At 41.7% G+C, this 16,325-nt stretch overlaps 1 protein-coding gene across 1 annotated transcript; it reads right to left on the reverse strand.

The window, feature by feature from the left end:
* Positions 1-2,361: 2,361 nt before the first annotated feature.
* LOC104512197 (rhotekin-2-like) lies at positions 2,362-12,247 on the reverse strand (the record flags this gene model as incomplete). The annotated part of the gene is made up of 6 exons (XM_010155081.1): positions 12,199-12,247; positions 11,176-11,293; positions 9,426-9,626; positions 5,148-5,242; positions 3,514-3,620; positions 2,362-2,493 (listed from the first exon to the last, which is right to left on the reverse strand). Coding segments are annotated over exons 1-6 (690 nt in total), but the record flags the coding sequence as incomplete, so codon positions are not given.
* Between the last annotated feature and the right edge of the window lie 4,078 nt (positions 12,248-16,325).

A 16,325-nucleotide genomic window follows, 5' to 3' on the forward strand; every position in this document is an offset into this window, starting at 1 on the left:
ACGTCCCAGAATTTCACAAGCTTCAGGCATACATGGCACAAAAGAAGTTTTATAGGCTACGACCGGGACACAACAGGGTACGTATTCCAAATCCTGAGCAACCAACGTGAACCGCCGGCACACGCACCGCATTGCTAAGCCATCAGGTGTAGGCAAGCCCTTTATTATTCATTTCAAACTGAAGAAAACTTGAAAAAAAACACAGAAAGTGGCCCATAAGGGATATTTCTTGTTCAAATTGGATTCCAGCAAATTTTCTTTGCTACAGAAAATATAATTTTTCTTTTCCTACTTAGTTGTGCAATGTAATATCTCATAATCACATTTAGCTGGAACAATAATAGTAGCACTTGCATAATAGGAGCTGCAGAACCATTCTTGCTCAACAGCAGGAGCAGTGAAGTCATCTGAAGTGGAAGCAATGACTTTGCTGGTCTTAATGGCTTCTTCAAGTCTCGACTCAAAGGGAATGGGAAATAAGGCTATCAGTGTGAATATTTTCCAGAGAGTTTCTCATAAATCCAGATGATTTCATTACTTTTCAGAAAGTATCTTTCAATTACATGTAAAGGATCAGCTTCACATTACAAATGACAATGCCACATACGCAACCAGGAGAGGTTTTGGGTAGAACGTCTAGAGCTGACGTTCAATCCCAACGTTCATTTTGAAATTGCTGTTTCTATAACAACATGTAGCAGACAAGCCCATGTGATTAGTTTGATTTCATTTAATCTGTAAGAGAAATTTCACAACAAAGGAATCAAAAGATAGCTGCAGGCATGAAGTTATTTTCAAGAGAAACTGTTTAAGTAGTAAAGTATCCAAATATGTTTTAAATTGCATATTTTTTCCCTGATTTTAATTTAAATTGAAGAAGGTTTCACAGTCATTCTCCAGCAGTCTGACATTTTTGTAAAACGGTATAAGATACATGATTTACGTACCTTCTACATGTTAGCTTTAAGGATACTCAGGAAACTCCCAGCAAAGATATGGCACTAGCAGAAAGGTCTTTTTAATGAAGGAATCTATTTACATCTTGGCACATTAAAAAAAGAGTCCTAACACAAACAGGTCACGTTAACCCTGGTTTAAGCGTTTGGTATATGCACAAGTCTCACCCTACTAAGAATGATGGATGTTTTCCAGAAACGTTAAAGCCACCAAAAGCTGATTATTCTTTATGTCCCTACGCATCCCCAGTCATAGCCTAGCCCCTTCCTCGTACCACACCAGCATTTGTTTAGCCATGTAGCGAGCTGGCTAAGACAATTTATTAGAGGGAACCACAGTTAAAGCCCATCCTCCTCCATCCCCCAAAATGAGCTAGTTTTAACCCACACCAGTTCCCTTGCCCGACTCCTCAGTCAGCTGCCTTAACGCCTGCCCCGGCATAAAGTGGCACAGCAGCCAGAGCAAGCGACTGGACGGGAGGAATGCTGCTCTCGGAATTAGCGTTGGCATCAAGTATTCGAGTAGTACGGCAGCAGAACCCAGATCGACCCGCGCTTAACAGGTCTGTTTGCTTACGTAAGATGAATCTAGCTACGTCAATTGCAAAAACATCAAATTCCTCGGATTATCCGTACGTGATGCAACTCTTGATGACTGCTCCAAAAACAGTTTGTGAAAGCATCTTTTCACTCCAATGCTCACCATTCGAGGAGGTCCTTCCAATAACATTCCTAAATTGAACACTTCCATACGTTTTTAAAATTAAATCCTTAATGTTTCTTTAGCCGAATAGCAACATTTTTCAGTTTTAAACACAGCCTTTCCAATCGGGGTATGAAAAGCAGCTGTAATTTCGTCCAAGAGAACAGGACTTCCAAAGTTAGAGTGCACCCTATAAACCCAGCATTAAGAAAAGCAGCTTATTTTAAGGCACTAAAATATTCTGAACAAATTTCCAGCTCTCCTTCTAATTAAGACTGTGGCCAAATAACACACACCAACAAAAAAGCTTTTGTTACAATCCCACCTTGCTGAGGACAAAAGTCTACCAGGGCACTGCTACGGGACTGTAAGCAACACGTTTCTGAGGGCTGCCTTACGGAACTGTCATACAACAGGTTAGCACTTTTCCTACAGAAGAACATCCTCCTTTTTGCCTCCACGTTAACTAGTCTGTTGCAACAGAAGGAACCTACACCTGCAGGTAAGAAATGTAACCTCCTTGCTAAAATTTCAGCTGCAAATTTCACTGCAGCGTATCCCACCTGCATGCTACCTGCAAAGCGTTCTGCATACCAGCAGCTGAGAGCCTAAATGGCTGTAGGTACGGCTCAAACCAAAACCAACCTCCCCCAGAATAAACAAAACACCCAAACCAGAAAAACCCCATACAGCCAGTTTTACCTTGTTGATGGAAACTGTCAAGGCTGGCTCCAGTTTAGCCTCAATTTCTTCTGGAGAGTGGTAACAAAAGAGCTTCCCACCTCTCAGTACGCAGTACAGCCTCCTCCAGCTGGTTAGACTTCCTACCATTTGCTAAAAGGAAGGAATAGTCAGAAATCACCAAACCGACTCCAAATTAAGAGGGTATTATGAGGTACACACAAATCGGTCCTGCGTGATCAAAACTTAGCCACGCTGGATGCTTTCGTAAAACAACAGCTTGCTGGTGCAGAACCTTCCAGAGTCAGTGATTTCTGAAAAGTCAGCAGTACTTTAAACAAGTTTTTTGGTGTTTTACAGGTTTTGCAGATTTATTGTCTCATGACAGTCACAACACAGAACGTGCACAGACAGAACGAACTCTGGAAAACTGGTGCCCACTGTAAGAAAGAAACCACCTTTATTGCTACAGTAATTACAGAATGAGAGAAATAAAGAGTATCTCACTTTGGAAATACACAGTACACTCAACAAATGTCAAAGACATTTGTCTAGAAATTCCTCTTTCTCAAAAATTTTCTGAATGAACCGCTTAATACATTGTGGTTTCACAACTGGTTTAAAGCCTGTAATTCAGCACTCCTGACACATGACCCAGCCCCTCTGGCCCTCCGCTACCACCTCCTCGTTTGCCTAGTTGTGCAACGAACCGAAACAGAGAAGTAAACTGAGTTCACATGAATCATTTTTGAAGGGATGAGCTTAAATATGGCTCGGTTCACCAGTCAGATTCATCACGCTGTGATGTGAACTCCTGTGCTAACACAGCGAGAGGTACGTACAAGGATGAGAGCCACAGTGTTATTAGGACTGCCGCCGTTAAGTACCAGCCTAAACCGAGTCTGAAACAACAGCTATACTTGATCTTTATGCAACAGCCTAAATAATTTCATTGGTACATGCCAAGAAACAGTTATTTCTTGGTGCTTAGCTGCTGAAGGCACTGTTGGTAAATGCAGCTCTGAGGCAGAATTTTCCCCTTGCTCTAGACAGAACAGGTGAAAATAACGGTACTAGAGAAGCCACTTCAGGAAAAAGCAAATGTTTTAACAGTTGACTCTTAGTGACAGCTATTAACAGAGGAGGATGTAGACACGAGCAAGGTCGTCTTACCTGCTGATTAAGAAATCCTGCCATCATATCTCTAGTCATGCAGAAAGGCTGAGCAACTAAACGGCAACACATGTTTCCGTAGAGGGGCAGCCAGAAGGAGGATTCCTCTGGGGGAAAAGACCAGGCGAAGAAAACGCAAATGCTTACTTCCAAACGTTTGCCCTGAATATAGAGTTTAGCTTTCTACATCCATTTTTACATTAAGATCATGAATGTAAATAAGCATTTTTTATATACAAAGAATCCCGTAGGATTAGACTAAAACCAACTTCTAGCCTTCAGTTAAGTTTTTCTTTAATTAACAAACACAAAAAAAATTCCAAAAGAATTTCAAGTAAAAAGGGAGCTATTGTTCTGCAAGAACGAGTTGTTCTTACACAGAATATAGCTCTAAATCTCATTCACAGCCTGAAACATTTTGAAAGGTAAGTACACTGGCCATCTCACCTAAGTAGGGTCCCTAAGCCAATCCCATCATGGCACACAGCTACGCTTACAGGAGCACTTTGCTTCCGACTGTTTTATCAAGGCTTTCCTAGCCACTTCTGTCTTCAGCACCAGAAGAGCATTTAGGATTGAGGAGTTTCTAATGAATTGCAGCATCCCCCCTCACTCATCTCAGCTATGTAATAGGCTCTCGCTTCTGTAATTAGAAGCGAGTAATACAACGTTCCATTGACGTGACTCTCTTTGGTCCTGTTTTAGAAATGCTTGCAGTGAACCAAAATACCCAGGTATGTCATTTCTCACCAGGCTAAGATGTAAATTAATGACAGAAAAAGGAATTTGAAGAAGAAAGCACAAAGTACTAATAAGGAAAGGCTTACAAATTTCAGATACCCAGAATTATTCACCTGACCCTTCATGAAAGAAGTGTTCCATAAATCTTCAAATCTGTACTTGCTCAGAGTTTATGAAGTGTAAAGAATGAAATTCTGAGGTCAAGTTTACCTAAGCAAAAGATAAAGTTCCCGGAAGCTATAGTGAAAGTCCCTTGTCTTAAGTTAATAATTAAAGGGTGGCTTATGGGGGAGGGAGGTGTTATCCTTTCAGAAAATAACGGACAAAGTACCAAAACCTGTACTCCTGCTACCTAAAACATCACCTTGGGCTGCAGCATCGTTGAGAGGCCCTGCGCTAGTATTTAGGTCGATTGCTGCCAACTTGTGCTGTCCCAGAGCTGAAGTACAGCGCCCGATGCAAACTGCAAGCAGACGTGCTCGCGGCCTGTGTCAGTTCTGGGCCTGAAATAACCGAGCTGAGCTGTAGCTGTTTTTCTGCTTTCCTTCTGACTATGGAGGAGAAAGCTGTTCTGCGTTCTGATACCCTCCCCTGGTTGTGAGGAAGGGGAAATATTTTGTATATAGCTACAACTCGCATAAGAACGAGATGCAAATGACAGAAGAAACTCCCAAAAGCATTAAGTTTTCATCTGGACTTGAAATTTTCCTCAACTTATAGTTTATTCAGCTGTGTATAGATGCCTATTTTAGAGCCGTTAAATATTTTATTAAAGTTGTTCTATATTGAGTATCAAGAAAAATAATCTCTTTAAGCTCTTTAGTTTACAAGAGAGAGAAATGCAAAATGTTACTGGGTTTTTATTTCCTTAAATTGGTACCATATGTACTTACCATTTCCTGTAATGGTAAGGCTGTGGGTCCTGAAATTGTCGTCAGCACTCTCCAGTCCCAGAGTGGTATATGCTAGCAAACTGTACTTGGCACCGCTAAACGTGAAGGAAAAGGCTCGATTAAGACACTTCTGCCTCATGTTGCTCAGGCAGTAATTAAAGGCAGTCGAGACATGCCCGAGATAACACATCCAGGTACCAGGGAACACCAAGGTGCACGGCAGCACCTGTAGTGACCACAGATTGCCACCCCCCGACATGCACCCCACAGAACTCTCCCATTTCTGTTTTTCCTTGGAAACCAAGACTGTCCCACAGTTTCTTCATCTGTTGCCTGTATCCTTGTCTCCTGCCTCCACCCATCACAGTACCTCCAGTTCCCTCCCACCCCACAATTTCCAGGCCCCACTGTGCAGACCAACACCACGAGGCCCCATCAGGTGGTTCTTTCCATAGCCACCTCTCTGGGACCTCCTAGCCAGGAGACATGTCCTGTGGCCACTGCCTACGAGCTGGGCTCAAGCTTACTGCTGAGCCAGCGGCTGCCAAACCCCGGCGTAAAGGCTGTGCTTTCCAACCCTGAGGATGCTAAAAGCATCTTCCTCCTCCGGTCAGACACCAGGTAACTTTTAATAGTTTTACAGCTTTTATTCCTAGGTCTAAACCAACTAGATTCCATAGTAGGTTCAAAAAAATGCTATAGTTAATAGAGCAACCGATAACATAAATCTTATATGAAAATGCGGGTTAAAAATTAAAAGCCTTTATGTTGCTCCTCCATGCTGCTCTGCTCTTTTGCTTTGTCTGTGTAGACTACACTTTATAAACCAGTTGTTCATGTATCTATTTCTTCATAGTATCTAATAGCTTGATTCTTCACTAAATCCTACAGTCAGTTCTGTAGCATAAAAGACTCTCACACTTATTGTGTTTACAGGTTTAAGAATGTTATATCTTTGCCTTGGATTTTGTCTAGGGGGAAAAAAAAAAAACCACCACGTTGACAATTCAGCATGGTGCATGCGGCATGCAGTTCTTGGAATAATCTAGTATAAGTTTGGTACATGTTTAACCTTTTCCCCCAAATACTCTTTGGACCAAGTAACAGATTTACAGTCCAGCAATGCAGTCAGAATCCCACCTGGCTAATGGCAGTTTAAACAAAGTGCACAAGAAAACAAACCCCCCACAGTCATTAACTACTCTCCTTAACAGGATCTAGTGCAAAATCCTCAAAATATCTTCAGTACAGCGTAAGATAGCTCAGTGGCGTGCAAGGTGAGAGGAGGCTACTGAACTAACATCACTAAAAAACGAGTTTTCTGTCATAATATTTTTCAAATGTTATTTTTCCTAATAGCTCAGTGGGAATGTACCATCTTAAAAATCTTTGGCTCCACAAAGGGCCAAGGCAGATGCCTACCTAGCCCTAACCCTGATGAAAGAGTAGGAGGAAAAGTAGCAAGTACATTAGCAGGGAGGTCTGTTACATATCTACCTCAAGGGAATAAAGGGAAAATTAAACAGAACATTCTGGGTGATGAACCACTGCCGTGAAACATTTTGAGAGGGCAATGTGAACGAAACACACTTATCAGCATTTGTATATACTCCCTGTGCTAGACTGCTCCCTAACAAAAGATTCTCCACGACCATGGTTTGTCATGAAACTGAGCAATATGTTACCATTCCATTTAAACTGTACCAAAAAGTTCAGCTCCTTCTCACAGATAAAACTTCTGTGCTGATTTTGAAGTTACTTTTTTTTCCCAAAGCATGACTAATTACTGCAACAACCTTGCCAAAAAAAATAGCTACTTCACTTTTAAAGTATGCTTCACAGTAACATTTTCATTCTAAAGCGTAAGTCATTCTTTTCAGCCAGCTGCAATACAATTTAGAAAAGTTTTATCTGCAAATATTTTTCAAATTTAACTGGCTAAACAGGATCGTTGACTATGTTTTGCCTCTGCAATTCACAGGATTAGCTGACTGCCTTAAATGGCAGGTTTTTTGTATAAGGAAGAATGATCTGCCTGCTGCATCTCATTTGGTACTTTGCATATCTATAGTATGGTTCCACACAGTGACTTTATTTAAAAAATAAACCAGCTCATCCCTACACCGTGCCTGCGGCAAAGGCTCGTTGTTAAGTCTGCTTACTGCTCGAGAGGCAGAGGCACCAAAGCTGCCACACAGACGCTGGCGTGGGAAGGTATCGCTGTATCGCCCTTCCCATCCATGCATATTAATACATCGCACGTGTGAAAAGCAAAAAAAAAAAAAAAAGGTTAAGCTGGAATAGGAGAATTTAGCAGGCAAAAGACTGTATGGAATTGAAAGGAGAAATCATTAAGAGCAGAGAGAACATCAGTATGACTGACCTAAGCAACCGTTCAAACCACTTTGTCACCAAGCCTTTGCAAGAAGTTACAAGGCTGACAGTTTCCTCCCTAAGCAGGGGGGTTTCTAAGCCGAGAAGTTTGACACAGAGGGATCACAGGGATTTTGGAGAAGCAAGAACTTTGTCCCATGTGTGCTCTGAAAAGAAAGAGGCCTGTACAAATGAAACCTACAGAGAAAAGGTGTTCATAGAATACAGAAAAGTTCCCTTTTTTGTTGCAGTTTAATTTCACCTGCTGGACTGGTAAAATTCTCTGGGAATACTTGAAAGATCTCTTGTAATCTTGCAATCATTTCCCCTCTATAAGGGCTACATACCAATGTCTTGCTAATATAAATCCTAAGGGGGGCCTATAAGGAAAAGAAGACAACTTATTTTCTGCCCCTAATACCCATTTCTTTCCAAGAATGTTTTTAATCACCTAGCAAAGCCATCACTGAACGCACCACTGTTCACTTAACTCTGCTAAAGTCACAGTGAGATGATTATTTCCAGGAGAAACACCACACTTCAAGATGGAGGAAAGCAAAACACAATTACAATTGAGAAAACAAAGGCAGGACGGGAGGGAGGAGGCAGCTGTTTAGACAGCCTCCCAAGGCTTCTGCCTTAGAAGACAACGGGCGAGGAACACGGAGAGCGAATTAGCTAGGGGTTCTGTGTGAAGCAAACTGTCCCTCACGCCAGTGTCAGCACCCATCTGGAGCTCGCGGAAAGCGGGGCCGCCTCGCACGCTGCCGACCGAGAGGTAAACTGTCAGTAGGCGAAAGACGCTGGAAAGTTAGCACTAAAATCCACTTTGCCCTGGGGAAGATCTCTGGGATGTGTATCTTTGACTGAAACAGTAAGATGAGCACACAGTAATATCCATGCGTCCAAGACAGCATCTGCTTGTATGATTCCTTTTAAAATCCAGGCAAATGGGCATGTGAAGCTAGACTAAGACTAGGCCTGGCAAGAGTTGGGTGTTGATTCTTTACTGTTCGGCCACCAAAAAGAGTAATTTGTTGGAAAAAAAATGCTTTCTTAAAAAAAAAAAATCAATATTATTAGTATTTACGACTTAGGTACTTGGCCTGCTTAAATTCCAATGAAATTAAAGTAGCTGGGGAACACTAGTAGGCAGTTAGCTTCGATTAAAAAAATGCACGAAAGACTTAAGATCATTTTTAAAAGGAAACAGGTAAATGCTGGGAACACTGAAAACCCTTAAGTCATTTTAAAGCATTCTGTGCTAAAGTCAATTAAGAAAACTCCTGTTAAGCTGCCTGTAACTGTAAAGTGACGTTGACAGTCCAGAGTCACACTGAAAAGCGAGCGAGCGGAACGGCTCCCACATGCAGAGCACGCACTCCAGGCACAGCCAACAGCTGGGTCAGGTTCTTTAGGGGAGAGGGTAGAAGGGAGCCTTCTCCTCCCCCTCCACTGCACACAGCTGTAACTTCCCCACACGTCTACCTGTCTGTCAGGTATGAGCAAAACAGGAGGGGGGCGGGAGTACATAGGACAGGGGAGGAGGAGAGGTAGGTGGACAGAAGGACACAGCCAGACTGATCACACAGGCTTGATTTCCTCTGGAGAGCAAACTGTAAAACACTGCAGTTTGCAGAGAGCAGTGGATTTACCAGCTAGCGGTGCAGCAGAAAGAGGAAGCCTACTCATATGTTTCAAGATCAGAACCAGGCCCCAGGGCTGAGAACCGTGGTTGGAATTCACACCTACTTTCTCATTTCCTATTTAAAATGTAAATTTTTTTTCACTCTGCTAAGTACAGAAATAATCACTTTCTTGGCAATTTTCCAAATATTTACAATATATCTGTCTTATTTCTATTTTAAAAATGATAAATCCAGAATATCAATATATATGGCTTACTGGATGACTGGGTCAGCAGGCAAAAGGGATTCAGTGCTGTCTTCTTCCAGCACAGCTTTGAGTTTCTTCCCCGTAGCTTTGCTGAAGGATGTTTTCAGCTTCTTCGCTAGTTTCTTAGGAGTGTTTGTTAGATATAAAGGTTCCTCTGTACAGCAACTATATATTTCAACCTTCACCTGGAAATCTGGTCTTGCTTCATCACTGAAGGAGGAGAAAATGTCAGAGCATTTGTTAATAAAGCGAGTACGCAGCCAAGGACCACTGCTGCTCCCATATACATTAAATAACATATATTTCTAATCAAGGGAAGGAATGCTATCACATTCAGGTGAAGACATGCATTAATATGGTATTAAAGACTAGAGTACACACCAGTAACTTAGGGTTGAAGTCATGGGATGGATGTTGCAATTAACCATAAACAACTGCAAACAGGAAATTCAACATTTAGGTTACAAACCGAAACAAAAAACCCAGCGATGTTATGGAAATACACAGACAAGACATTCAACCACACTTAAACCTGCCCTCTGCTGTTACGCAAAAACCACAGGCCTAACCGTGCCTGTGGTTCTAACTCGGGCCGAAATGCTTTAATGACACCTTAGTCGCACCCCAGTCCCTTCAGTCACTGAAAAAAGCCTCTCACAACCAGCAAAAGCTGTCATTACAACGTAACTACCTACTGCCCCACTCTCCGGGCCACGGCTCACTCTTTCTCCGTCCTCAGTTCTACCGACTCCCAGGTTCTCGAGCTCTGTCAGCAGCCAGAAGCCTAGCCTCACCCTTCAGGTACAAATCATGCCTTTACACACATGCCCGTAACAAAATCACCCCAAAGGCTTTCACAAGAAGTCCTTCTTTGAATTAGAAGGTCTTTTCTGCTTTTGGTGCAGTTTTCCCCAGAAAATTACAACGGTCAAGTCTCATATCTTTGAAGAAGCAGATTTACACCTTTGCCCCCACTCTTCACTTGAACAGCTGTTTAAGAGTTTCAAGTCTGATTTAAAGATCCACTCTCTCCTGAGCACTCAGTTTTCAGGCCCTTGATTTAAAGTTTTCAGTAGTTCTAGCTCTCCAGCCAGTCTCCCTCAGGAGATTGAATCTCAATTGCTAATATCGAAAATACAGCGGGGGTGGGAGGGAGTTAAGTGCCTCCCAGGACTCCCTTAAAAATTACAAAGCAACGAAGAAGTGCATGAGAACGACGTTCTACGCTTTCCCAGGTTAAAGTGAATAATTTCCTGCCCAGTCTCCTTCACCCCCAAGGACTGTGGGTGCAGCACACGCACGTACAGGTGTAACAGCACGAGGTGTGGAAAAGAAGGTCTGGTTCTGAGAGAACTGTGACTTAGGAGAATATCAGAAGAGGCCATAGCCCGCTGTACAGGATAATACTTAAAACACTGGGTGCAACATTCATCCCCATATGTTTATAATGCTTTTTGGGTCTAGTATTAGTGAAATTCTGTCCTTGAGGTGCAAGTTTGTAAATCTCTCTATATAAAGAAAAATGCTTCCGCGTGGCAAAAACAGAGTGGTACAGTTGAATCAGCACACCTACACTCAGCATCCCCAACCTTCCAGAGGTGGGGATCTGCCATCCGCTGAAGTTAACAGAACCTCTACTGATTCCTTTGCCCACAGAAAAACCTAGTGGACCTCAGCCAATCTTATTCATAACCATATCCACTTTCAGAAGAAAACAGCGACATTTGTACTTTGTTCAAGAGAAATAAGTTATACTCACAATATGGTTAGATTTTCAAAGCAGATATCTGTTATTGCTTTATCCACAATGACCACCTCTGTATCAAAAACCTCGGCTCCCAGTCTGAACAAGCAAAACACCGCATAGCGCTGTGATTCTGGGGAGAGCCAAAGAAAGGTTTTATTAGCCATCATAATACTAAATGCTTGCAAGAAACAGAAGTAGAAGAGATGGTAATTCGGACCTCTCAGGAACTGCCCTCAAATTCTTCCCACTGTAAATGATGTCTCATAGGACTGTATGATAACTGGACTAACAAAGCTGCTGTAGAGCTGGAACAACATTCACAGAGGGAAAAATGCCCAACCTTCTCTTTTTCCCCCTGATAACTGGGGGTAGTTTGTGCTAGCAACTTCAGAAATGTTAGTAAAGATGCAATTTTGTTTAATAAAACTGATGTTAAGCAAAAAACCCCAAATATTTGATCCAAAGCCTGTATCATTTTATGAATGTACTATATGGGATTAGACTGTTTTGACACGCTTAGCCCCTCTGACCCTATTGAAAATCAAAGTGAAATCAATGCCAGGTGACAGCTGGAACAGATTTAGGGTTAATCTCCATGACACAGCAAAATGCATGTACTTGAAGACTACCCAATAATCCACTCAACACCAACAGACAACTTTCATTTACATTCCTCACTGGAAATAGCCTCAAATCTACTCTCTCAAACGCAGACAAGACATAGAACAGCATGTTTAATCGGAAGTTTCTCAGCTATCCATTTAATAACAACACTTTTCCATTACTTCTCCTGGAATTTCTCCTCAAAAAGTCTTCTTAGAGACTAAGGTTTAAACATACACAACTACAGGACTTCGAAGTAACTCAACCTGCTACAACCGGTGATTTCAAGTTAAGAACGCAACAAACAGAGTAAAACATGGACCTACTGAAAGGTCAAAGACGGGGTTGAAATGAGGACGGACTTCCCCGTTCAGTTTAGATTTACAGGCATAAGCAATTGCTTATCACAGTAGTTCGCTACGTCTTACGTACTTTCTTTATTGCTGAAGTGATCAGAGCCTTTCCACATTAGCGGTATGCGAATATCTAAAGGGAGGAAAAAACAGCAGGGAAATGAAGTTATAGCCAATGCTGTAGATCTGTGATCAAAACACTTTACAAAACATTTCTTGCTGCTTTTCCTGATGGTTCTGGAGCTAATGGGACCTTCTACTCAATGAACAGCATAACTATTGCAATTTTGTTATCCCTGTCAGAAGAAAATCCATTAACTAGTTCAATTTGAAGTGTCATTTTCTTTTATGAATTATGCTAGGACAAAGAGTATTTTAAATGTCATTTGAAAGTACCCGAAATAAGATTTCGGAGTGGCTGTGTAACACAGATCTGAGCGCTATTCTCAGAACTCAAAGGGTCTGAGCCCATATTATGCACAAATGTAAACTGAAACTCTGCTCCCCTTGTGAGGGAAAACACTCGTCCAACTGCAAGAAGAAAAACTTCCTGTTTTAATGGAAGCGACTGGGATACTTACACTGCAAATACTTATGTCTTGTTTTGCTAACCACAGAGAAAATATCACAAGTAATCACATTCCCAGTTACAATTGTCTTAGTTGGCATAAACAGACTTTAAAACCTTCCTTAAAAAAACCCCGAATATCCTTCTCCGTCAGAACCATAGTAGAGAGGCAATTACTGACCCATTATTTTAAATCGTGCCTGTCGTTTTAATATTAGGAGTGGATTTTCTTCAACTAATTTTCCAATTCATCTACTCAATCCAGCACAGTCCTGAGTGACGTTTTCCTCCAGTTTCGAGGACTCAGGTTCACACATAACATTTCTTATTAGTCCCTTGTTAAAAGACAAACGCAGTGACGGCTGTATATTCCAAAATTGGGTTTTTTTAAGTACAACACGCTGTTGTTTAAAAGCCCATGCAATATATTAAGTGACACACGATGGCAGCAGTGAACAGCACTAGCTTGATAAGTATCTTCAGTAGTGCTGCCAAGGGGCATTAGACTCCAGCATCGATCTTCACATGAGCCTGATGGAAAAATCCACGTATGGTACCCTAAGATGCAAAACAGCATGGTGCTTTGGCAACAGATTGTCAGGTATTACTACAGGGTTTTACCCACAAAACTTCCTGTTGGTCTCACTGAAACTCCATATATTCACTGTTTCAGAAGCTGTATTAAATTAAACATTTAAGTTCCTTTTGATTATATTGGGGGACATCTTATTTTACATGCTATTTCAATGTTGCCACGTGCAAATTCATCTATTTTTAAGTGTTCATGAAAACTAGTAGATTTGCAACAGTGAACTGCCAGTATACAGCTTCAGATTGCCACAACTTCCTAAAAATCAATACTTCGCCACGTTCCGAAACTGCTTCTCGCTTCTACAGATGCCTTTGCATAGTAAGCATTTCCAAAAATAGTTATTTTTTTAAAGTAAGGAAACAGAAATTGTTTCAGAAGTCTCTCTCGAACTTTAAAAATGTAAATATTTATCTGTCAGAAACAAAGCACAGAATTTTTCTTTCATAAAAGACAAAGGTCTTACATTTACATAACTGTAAAAATGGTTACAATAAAAGTCTTTTTTCATCTTTCTTCATAGTAAACTTTGAATGACAATTTTAATGTGCTCAATAGGTCTTGTAAACAATTAAGAGTGTTAGATTAACGACTACTGCTGTGTGCCACTTCTGCGTTCAGGCTCGCTGACACACCGTAGTCAGAAAATCATCAGGATACAGACAGTTGGTCGATTCAACAAGTTTAGCATGATATTTGTAAATCCCTTTTCAATTCACTCTTGGATTGAAAGAGCTGCCATGTATCAAAACCAAAGATCAATTTTCACACCCCTTTAGTTTCAGTTACCACTACCATTAGTAAATCCGTGTGGATCCAAATTGGATACATTCAAGCACTGCAATCAGATTTAAAGCCCATGACTCTCTCATAAAATGACTTTACATTACGATCATGATTTCTGATCAACATTTAATGTTTTGTCTTCTGACAAAACACTTGACGTGTAACATAAATTGCATAGTTTATGAACACACGTGGGATAAATAGGTCAAAATAATGGAGGTGTGGAAATCTGTGGATTAAGGAATGCACTCCCCACACAGTATCTGACACACAGTTGCTTTCTGTAGGAGTGCATTCCTCAATGCTCCTGCATAGCTGTCCCGGAGCTTTTCGTGTTGGCCACATGATCACACTATTTTTTGGTAATAACCTAAGCTGCTGGCACGCACTAACCATATGCCGTGCTAATGGATTTATAAGTGGGTGGATTACTTTCCCCTAAAAAATCCATTCTGTGTCTTCAATTCTTCAATTACGTGCCCTGTCACATCACACAGACTACCACTCGCTCCTCATTTCCAACCTCTCCCAAAGAATTCAGTCACATGTCCTGATTCACGCCGCCCGCATTCGCAACTGCATTCTCAACGAGGCGGGCACCTGTGCCTTCCAAACACAGGGGGCAACTCCAGTCGCAAACCCACTGAAGGTCGGCATACAAGAGAGAAGAAATGCTGCACGCCCAAGGTGCCATACAAGGATTGGGAAAGAAGGATAAAGGAACATTACAGATGCGAACATCCTGCAGCTGTGGAAGGAGACAGGATCTGGTTTGGCACGCTAAATGGACACAGGGTGATGGGTTAGAGGACAATGAAAGGAGGAACCGGGGAAGCACGTATTAATGTCACCTCAGGGCCTCCCAGTCACATACCTTGCCGAGAGGCTCCTGCCCTTGCCAAGCATGAGCAAGCCTGGCTCGACAGCGACTTCTCACGTACCTCAGTCCTCTGCTTCCCAGGCAGCCACAGTGGGAAAAAAAGGAGTCAATAACAGACAAGCTATAGAAAGCATCAGTCTCTCAGCAGAGGCCCAGAAGAACATTCAGGCTTTGCTGCTCTACACGAGACTGGGCTAGGCTTTCTGGCACGAGTGTCTGAAGAAAAGCAAGGCATGGCAGCATCCCCGTGCTCCCAGACTAGAGTTCACAACGGGGCAGTTGATGCTTCTTTCTCTTCTTCGCCTTGATCAATGTCACACCTCCGAGGATCATAACCTCCCGTTTGAGAAGCACGATGTTTGTAACTGGACGGAATCACTAACAGATGGCACATAAAAGGACGTGGTGTATTTCACCATTCCACTCTTGCTTCATATTCTAAATACATTTTTCACACTAAAAATAGAGTCCTTAGACAACCGATTTTCTAAAGATAACAAAATGTATTATATGATCCAAAAGTCTTCACTGCAGATAACTCTATAAATCCCAAGAAAGGTGCAACCACAGCACAGACAGGAAAACAGATGCTTCATCCAACTACCATAAGGAGGAAAGACAGATACACATTCTGCAAACAGCTGTGCTGGCAGAAAACTTTATTGAACCATGTGCTCATCACTCTTCTACTAGAGGTTACCTTGCTTAAAGTATGTCAAAATATGCAGAATTAACTTAAAGAGTTTAAGTAGTGAGCCCTTCTACACTACTTCATATTAAATAAAGCAGGTCAGGAAGCACAAATGGATCTGTTAGCAAAGGTAGCACAACAGCCACAATGAACAACTACAGGAATGCTGAACCTCATAGCATCCACTATTGGCACAGGCAAACAAAATGCTAAATTCATAGTGCTGAAGTCTGAGAACAGCAGGGGAAACAGTGTACCAGCCTACTGGAAACCACTGCTAAACATTATTGTTACCAGTTTGTGCTGCAGCCATACCACTATACCTTTGCTGTAGTAATGTAATCTGCATTAACTCAATTAACATTTGCATACTGGTTATAGTTCTGCCCTCAATTTGTTAGGGATACCCTGTGTAATCACAGCAGTGTTTGTCTTTGTGGGGAGAAAAAAAGTTATCAGCACATTTACAGTTACTTAAATTTGAAATCTATTCAGTGTCTAGCGACAGAGAAAAATATTTCTCACTGTGAAAGTCCCTGAACGTAAAATGGCAATACGAGGTAGGATCTTTGAAAGCACGTGTGGGACTTAAAAGCACAAGTCCCCTCGAAGCACAAGGGGATTTACGCCCCTGAACCACATACAGACTTGGAAAAGCATAGAATCCTAGAACAGTTTGAGTTGGAAGGGAC

Source organism: Eurypyga helias, unplaced genomic scaffold, assembly GCF_000690775.1.
Source record: "Eurypyga helias isolate BGI_N326 unplaced genomic scaffold, ASM69077v1 scaffold43067, whole genome shotgun sequence".
Lineage (NCBI taxonomy): Eukaryota > Metazoa > Chordata > Aves > Eurypygiformes > Eurypygidae > Eurypyga > Eurypyga helias.